This window comes from Dipodomys ordii, unplaced genomic scaffold (assembly GCF_000151885.1).
Source record: "Dipodomys ordii isolate 6190 unplaced genomic scaffold, Dord_2.0 Scaffold61, whole genome shotgun sequence".
Lineage (NCBI taxonomy): Eukaryota > Metazoa > Chordata > Mammalia > Rodentia > Heteromyidae > Dipodomys > Dipodomys ordii.
Window position 1 is genome coordinate 1,325,448 of NW_012267277.1, and position 8,451 is coordinate 1,333,898.

Genomic DNA, 8,451 nt, shown 5'->3' on the forward strand with positions numbered 1-8,451 from the left:
TTTTTTTTTTTTTTTTGGTCGGCTGTGGGGCTTGAACTCTGGGCCTGGGCGCTGTCCCTCAGCTCTTCAGCTCAAGGCGAGCACTCTACCACTTGAGGTATAGTGCCACTTCCGGTTTTCTGGTGGTTTATTGGAGATAGGAGTCTCACGGTCTCTCCTGCCCGGGCTGGCTTTAAACTGCGATCCTCAGATCTCAGCCTCCTTTACAGGCGTGAGCCACCAGCGCCCGGCTGGAAAGCATTCTTTATCAGGCATATCACAGAATTCTAAAGCTCATCTTTGATTTCACACTGGGGCCTCTTGGAGAGCTTTTGAAAAATATTAATACCTGAGTCTTATTCTCAGTGGTTCTGGGGTGTGGATGGGTATCGGTGTTATACTGATAGTGGAATTACACAGAGAAGCACACTTTGTTTTCCCTCCTTTTTTTAAGATACTTCTGGAAAAGAGCCCACCTGGAACTTCTGGAAGTACCTCGTAGCCCCAGATGGAAAGGTGGTAGGAGCATGGGACCCGACTGTGTCTGTGGAGGAAATCAGGCCTCATATCACAAGCCTAGTGGCGAAGCTCATTCTGAAGAAGCGAGAAGACTTATGACCAAATTCCCTGTCCCCTCCCTTCCCCATCACCTTGTATAGGTGACCAGAACAAACAAGTGGTGCTTCCCAGTGACAGATCTACTGGTCCTCTTACCATCTCTATCACTCCTACGGGGAAAATTTTCTAGCATTTTGATTATTTGAACCAGAGCAACTGATAGGAATTACTACTGGCCACTGAAACTTCTTTTGATGGTGAATCACCAGCTAATAAAAACCTCTAGCCAATGGGGACATGTGACAGGCAGAGGATATAAAGCAATAATCTCGTCCTTGGCCAGGTCTCTGTAAAATGGGACTGATTCCTACCTCACAGGGCTCTTAGAAGGGTTGTGATGAGATATATGTAAAAGTGCCTTAAGTAATACAAGCCAAATAGAAAATATTCAATAAATGTTTTTGCATATTAACCAAAAAATTACTTGTGATCAATGAAAACTTGCATTCAGTATGAATTTTCAGCCAATGGAAATCCAGATCAAATTTATGTTTGTTGTTTTCCTCTTCTAGTCGTCTGTGTGTATGTGCACACACACACACACATGTGCATGCCCACCAGTCCTAGGACTTTAATTCAAAGCTGGGCGCTGTCCCTGAGCTGTTTTTTTTTTTTTTTTTTTCTGGTCGTGGGGCTTGAACTCCTGGTTTGGGCACTGTCCCTGTGCTCTTCAGCTCAAGGCTACTACTTTACCACTTGAGCCACAGTGCCACTTCCAGCTTTTTCTATTTATGTGGTTTCTGAGAATTCGAACCCAGGGCCTCATACATGTGAAGCAAGCACTCTACCACTGAGCCACCTTCCCAGCCCATGTCCCTGAGTTTCTTTTGCCCAAAGCTAGCACTGTACCACTTAAGCCAAAACTCTACTTTGGCTCTTTTTTTTTTGAGTTCATTGGTGAGAAGTCTTATGGACTTTCCTACCCAGGCTGAGTTTGAACCAAGACCCTCAGATCTCAGCCTCCTGAGCAGCTAGAAATATAAGTATGAACCGCTAGCTTTTTTTTTTTTTTTTTTCTGGTTGTGGAGTTTGAACTCAGGGCCTGGCTGGGCTTGTCCCTGAGCTCTTTTGCTCAAGGTTAGGGCTCTACCACTTTGAGTCACAGCACCATTTCTGTTGTGTGCATATATGCATTTCTGGTTTTTGAGTGGTAAATTGGAGATAAGTATCTCATGGGGGCGTTTTTTGGGGTGTTTTTTTGTTTGTTTGTTTTTTTGTTGGTCATGGGGCTTGAACTCTGGGCCTGAGCACTGTCCCTCAGCTCTTCAGCTCAAGGCGAGCACTCTACCACTTGAGCTACAGCGCAATTTCCAGTTTTCTGAGTGTATATTGGAGATAAGAGTTTCACAGACTCTCCTGCCAGGGCTAGCTTTGAACCGTGATCCTCAGATCTCGGCCTCCTGAGTAGCTAGGATTACAGGTGTGAGCCACTGGCACCCAGCTATGAGACTCTCATCTCCACTTAACCAAAAGCTAGATGTAGAGCTGTGGCTCAAATGGTAATAGTGCCAGCCTTGAGTAAAAAAAGCTCAGGGATAGCACCCCAGGCCCTCATAGCCTTCCTTAACAAGGTCCTCAAAAGATGCCCAGAGTAAAGGGATGGTGTGTGGTAACCACGAGCCCCTATATGGTAGCCTGTATCCTTTGCCCCCAACCCTACTCTAAGCCCTGTTCTATGTTTGCTCATGCATATATGCATACAACAAAATCCAGATATCAGGCAGGCACTGATGGCTTATGCCTGTAATCCTAGCTACTCAGGAGGCTGAAATCTGAGGATCACACTTCAAAGCCAGCCCAGGCAGGAAGTCCATGAGCCTCCAATAAACCACCAGAAAACTGGAAGTGATACAGAGCACTTGCCCTGAGCTAAAGAGCTCAGGGACAACACCCAGACCCAGAGTTCAAGCTCCAAGACCAAAAAACAAACAAACATAAAAACAGCTATCACAAACTTTTTCAATTTTTTTAATTTAATTTTTTATTATTATCTCTAAGTAGTTGTACAAAAATGTTCCCATTCTACAAAACAGTATATGAGTACAAGGTGTCTGACAACAGTGTCACCCTTGCTCCTGACCCATCCGATCTCTTACTTTAAAAAAAAAATTGAGATTAGGTGATTACATAACTTTCACATATTTCACAGTATTATGGAATAGTGATACTTAGCTAAATAAAGTCACAAACACATTTTAACCTTCCCAAGGCATTGTCATTATCATGGGCTATACAGTTTGAATCACAAACATTTTCATAGTAGCATCTCAGAACCACATTCTCCTGGGCTGCTTCCTTGTCTACCATCCATATTTATACCTTACTTTACTCACAATTACTTAGCTCCGTATTGTTGAATCTAATAGAACATCTCTCTGATCTTATTTTACTTGACCTCTCAACCATTTGTGACATTGCTGACCAAGCTCTTCATGACAAATTCTCCTCCATTGAGTTTCCTACCATAGTTTCCCTCCTATGTCTCAGAGTGCTTCATTCATCTCAAGTCTCTGCTGATGTCTCTTCCTACTTACCCCTTCCCTGCTGGTCTTCCTTGGGGTTCTAGGTGGCTCTCTTTTCCTACTTCATATGTTTATCTGTAATCACCACATTTTTTTTGGGGTCCAGTCATGGGCCTGAACTCTGGGCCTGGGCGCTGTCCTTCAGCTCTTCAGCTCAAGGCTAGCGCTCTACTACTTGAGCCACAGCGCCACTTCCGGCTTTTTTTTCCTGCTTATGTGGTGCTGAGGAATCGAACCCAGGGCCTCAGGCATGCAAGGCAAGCGCTCTACCACTGAGCCACCTTCCCAGCCCCTCACCACATTTTTTTTCTCATAGTTTTGACCACTATCTTATTACCCTGATGACACTCAAAACCCCCACATTGTATCTATGCTGGACACAAATCCACCTGCCTAGTGAGCATCTCATTAATTCAGCAATCCAAAACTGAACTATTCATGCTAACGTTATCTGTTGTCCTAGCCACCTAGCCTTTGTGCCTCCCTTAAGCTTTGCTGTCACAGTTTGCTCTCTGACTGATTCACTCACTCACTCATTATATACTGTCACTGTTGAAGCAATTGCCCTTCCCTCCCCTCCAGATTAAACTGGATTACACAGTAAGCACTCTGAGTACCAGCTCCATGCCTGTCCCTGACTAAACCCTATCTGAACAGTAAAAATGAGCAAACTATTTTCCCAGGCCCTTCCAGGATAATTGAGGATTTTATATTCTCAATTAGACCTAAATTCTTGTAGACTTTGTTAACTTTCTACTGATTCCAACTCTGGAGGCTGAGATCTGAGGATCGAAGTTCAAAGCCAGCCTGGGCAGGAAAGTCGAGAAACTCTTATCTCCAATAAACCACTCAGAAAACTGGAAGTGGTGCTGTGGCTCAAGTGGTAGAGCACTAGCCTTGAGCTGAAGAGCTGAGAGACCACACCCAGGCCCAGAGCTCAAGCCCCATGACAAAAAAAAAGAAATGTCACTCTAAATCCCTGTTAACTGTTACCTTAGTCATTGGTTAACTAATATCTGCTAACATCTTGGTTTTAAATTAATCCCTTGGTTATCAGCTAACATCTGAGTAGTTAATATTTGATCATCTACTAATACCTTAATTATTTCCTAATACCTTGCTTAGAAGCCACATACATTATTCATTAGGTTAAGTCCTAGCACGTAAGCCCTTAATTATTAATCAGTATTTTAGTTACTTGCTTAAATCTTATTACTGATACCTTAGCAATCTGCCATAGTTTAGAGTACGGTAGTTCTCCCTTACTCTCAGGAGTTCCAAGATCTCTAGTGGACCCCTGAAACTGAAGATAGTACGGAGCCCATATATAATGAGGGTTTTTTTCCTATGTAGATATACTTATGCCAAAGTTTAATTATGAATTAAGCATAGTTTGAAATTGATATTAATAGACAATAAAATAATAAAATAGAACCATCATACCAGCATGTTGTAATTAGGGTTATCCCCTTTTTTCCTCAACTATTATTGGACAAATAGCACATAGATCATTCATACAGTAGACAAAGGATGATTCACATCTGGGCAGGATGAACCAGGATTGCTGAAAATTGCCTCCTGCTACTCAGAACAGCAATTTAAACCTTATGGATTAGCCCGGCGCCAGTGGCTCAGGCCTGCAAGCCTAGCTATTCTGGAGGCTGAGATCTGAGGATCACAGTTCAAAGCCAGCCCAGGCAGGAAAGTCCGTAAAACTCTTATCTCCAATAAACCACCAGAAAACTGGAAGTGGTGCTGGAGTTCATCATAGAACACTAGCCTTGAGAGCTGAGGGACAGCGCTCAGGCCCAGAGTTCAAGCCCCACAACCGACAAAAAAAAAAAGAAAAAAGACTACTTTAGACCATTGGTTAGGAGTTTGGGGGCTAATCCATTGATGGCTGTAGATATGATAAAGGTCTTTGTCCTTTGCTGAGCTCTCCTTTGACTTCTAGAGCTCTCTTTCAATGTCACCTGTCCCCAGGTAATTATTGCACCTCCATTAGGTTGGAGGGTGAAGGAAGGAAGATGGGACTATGAGGGGAGACCCTGGAACATGATAGTTAGAAGGGACCTTCACTCAACAAATACTTCTTGAGCACTGCTTGGGTTCTAAAGGCACCTTAGTGAACAAAGCAGGCATGTTCCCAGCTGCATGGCACTTAGAGAATAGTAGGAAAGACAGACATTATGCAAATAGTTATGCCAATTTTTTTTTTTTTTTGCCAGTCTTGGGGTTTGAGTTCAGGGCCTGGGCACTGTCCTTGAGCCTCTCTGTGCTCAAGACAAGCGCTCTACTACTTGAGCTCCAGCACCACTTGCGGCTTTTTCTGTTTATGTGGTACTGAGGAATTGAACCCAGGGCTTCATGCTTGCTATAAGCAAGCACTCTACCACAAGCCACATTCCTAGCCCCAGTTATAATTACAATTATGGTAAGCACCGAGAACAGGGAGCCATGCACATGGATACAAGTGGCACTTCACCTATTCCAAGGTTCAGAGAACATTTCCTGGAAGAATGACATTAAAGCTTCTCAGCTAATTTTTTTTTAAATTAAAATTTTAGGGCTGGGAAGGTGGCTCAGTGGTAGAGTGCTTGCTTTGCATGCATAGGCCCTGGGTTTGATTCTTCAGCACCACATAAGCAGAAAAAGCTGAAAGTGGTGCTGTGGCTCAAGTGGTAGAGCGCTTGCCTTGAACTGAAGAGCTGAGGGACAGCGCCCAAGTCCAGAGTTCAGGCCCCACGACTGGCAAAAAAAATAAATAAATAAATAAATAAAAGAATTCAACTGGGAGAAAGGGCAAGGAGGTTCTAAGCAGATAGAGTAGCTTGGGCAAGAGCCCTGAGGAAAGATGTTTGATATGATAAAGCCAATGCTATTTGAAGCCAAATGTTAAGAAGGGCTGGAGGAGCAGAGAGGGGTTGGGGTGGAGAGCAGTTGATGTATAGTCTTATGATCTAAGTGAGAAATGATAGTGACTTGATTCAGCACACAGAGCCTGTCTTCTGTAGGTGTGGGAGGCACTTCTTTATAGTCTGAAACCTGAAGGCCATCAGTAAACTTTGGAGCATTGGTAGGGCAAAAGGAGTGTGCTCTAATGGCAGCCTGGAGAACAAACAGGTCGTTACTGAGACACCTGTAGGAGCAGGCAGGTCTAAACTGCTGAGCTCCAGTGGGCCAGCCTGAGAATTGCTAGAGGAGACGGTCAAGATCTGAATCCCTATAACTCACTTGATTTTACACATTCCTGGGTCGCACTAAGTGATTATATTGCAGTTGGTCTAAAGGCCACATTTTATGATATACTGTCTTGGGTATAATTTTTAAAAATACATATATATATATATATACTATTAAAAAATACAGCTTCCTCTCCTCCCTATGTCTCCTTTAGTCCCTACATCTTAGCCTTTGCCTTTGGTTTCAACCACTTCATGTTGGAATACAGATGTAGCTGCTTCTACAGGCACATAGAGTAAACACTGCCATTTAGTATGAGAAAAAATTAGAAGTTTATGACCATCCTGTGTGAAATCCAGACCTTCACTCATCTATGAATTCCCTGGGAGCTCAGCCTGAGGATTCTGATATCCCTAGAATGTGTTATTTGCATGACCAAAGATGGCTGACTATCTGAACCATAATTCCTTTAAGATGGATGTTATATCCTACCATTCAGAACTGGGTCATCTACCCACCCCCAGTTGACTGAACTGTGTGACCATAAGCCTAGATAAAAATTAGAGGAGGGGTGGGGAGAGGATGGGATGGGAAGGGGAAACAAAGGAGGAGGCTACAATGCTTGATAAGAAATGTACTCATTATCTTGCCCATGTAATTGTAACCCCTCTGTACAGTATTTTCACAATAAAAAAATTAGAGGCTCCATTAATATAGAAAAGTGGCATTAAGGGGACAAGGCAGTAGACATATCCACTCCAAATCTCTATGTCTTTCTAATCTCTCCCTTCTCCTTCTTTCTGCTGTGTACTAGCTCAAAATGTGCCTATTTGAGACTAGTTACTGTGGATTGCTGATAGAGCAGTCAAACGTCTATCTTACAAAATGGTAGAAGCCAAAGAAGATGGCTGAGCTGGAGAGACTAAACTCCTTCCACCAGTCCCATCCATCATCTGCAAACTGAATGATGTTCTAAACATACCCAAATATACCACCTGCCTGTGCCACTGGGCTTCAACTCCAAACTGCCTGTTGGCACTCTCCCTGAGCTGAGCATTTTTGTTCAGGGGTAACACTCTACCAAATAAGCCAGAGATCTTCTGGCTTTGGGTGGCTTATTGGAAAACGTAGTCTCATGGACTTTCCTGTCTAGGTTGACTGAGATCCTCAGATCTCGGCCTCTTGAGTAACTAGGATTATAGGTGTGAGACACCAGCATCCAGTTTTGTTTAAATTATTGAGTATGACATGAGCTTTTGCTCCTGCACACTTTCCCAAATGGTAATGCCATCCCAAGATGTGATCCAACCAAAGGAGCCCCTGCCAGAGCTGTACCACTGTGTTTAGACCTTCACCTTCAACTAGAGCAGGGTGCTAATTGTTCATACCTAGAACCCTAGCTATTCAGAAGGCTATGTGAGAATCATGGTTGGAAGCCAACATGGACAGATAAATCCAAGAGATTCTATCTCCAATCAATCAGCAAAAAGTCAGAAATGGAGACATGGCTCACATGGTACAGTACTAGCAAAAAAAGGCAAGCAAGAATTCTGAGGCCTGAAGTTCAAGACCCAGTACTGGAACAAAAAAAAGCAAAATAATAACAAACCACGTAACCTGATGTAACATCTGAATTTCTAAAACTACTATAGGGAAACTCTGGATATAGGATAGGCACAAGTAATTATTTTTAATAAGACTCCAATTGTTCAGAAAGTATGAGCAAAAATAGACAAATGGAGTTCCTTTAAATTAAAAAGATTCTGCACAGCAAAAGAAATAATCAAGACAACCACAGAATAGGAGAAAAATTTCACCTGCTATTCAACAGATAGAAGGATCCAAAATACAGAGTTCAAAAAAATCAAACAGTATAAGACCCAAGCTAATGTGTATTCTCTTACCAATTAAAAAGCACAGGACAGGCTGGGAAGGTGGCTCAGTGGTAGAGCGCTTGCCTTGCATGCATGAGGCCCTGGGTTCGATTCCTCAGCACCATATAAGCAAAAAGAAAAAAGCCGGAAGTGGTGTTGTGGCTCAAGTGGTAGAGCGCTAGCCTTGAGCTGAAGAACTGAGGGACAGAGCCCAGGTCCAGAGTTCAGGCCCCATGACCGGACCCTAAAAAAAAAAAAAAAAAAAGCACAGGACT

At 43.1% G+C, this 8,451-nt stretch overlaps 1 protein-coding gene across 1 annotated transcript in view; it reads left to right on the forward strand.

The window, feature by feature from the left end:
* Window positions 1–995, forward strand: part of Gpx7 (glutathione peroxidase 7) — a 3,105-nt gene extending 2,110 nt beyond the window's left edge. Inside the window, exon 2 of the mRNA XM_013022258.1 lies at window positions 434–995. Within this exon, the coding sequence (XP_012877712.1) occupies window positions 434–597 (164 nt within the window). The 3' untranslated portion in view covers window positions 598–995. The remainder of the gene's footprint in view (window positions 1–433) is intronic.
* Window positions 996–8,451: the final 7,456 nt, after the last annotated feature.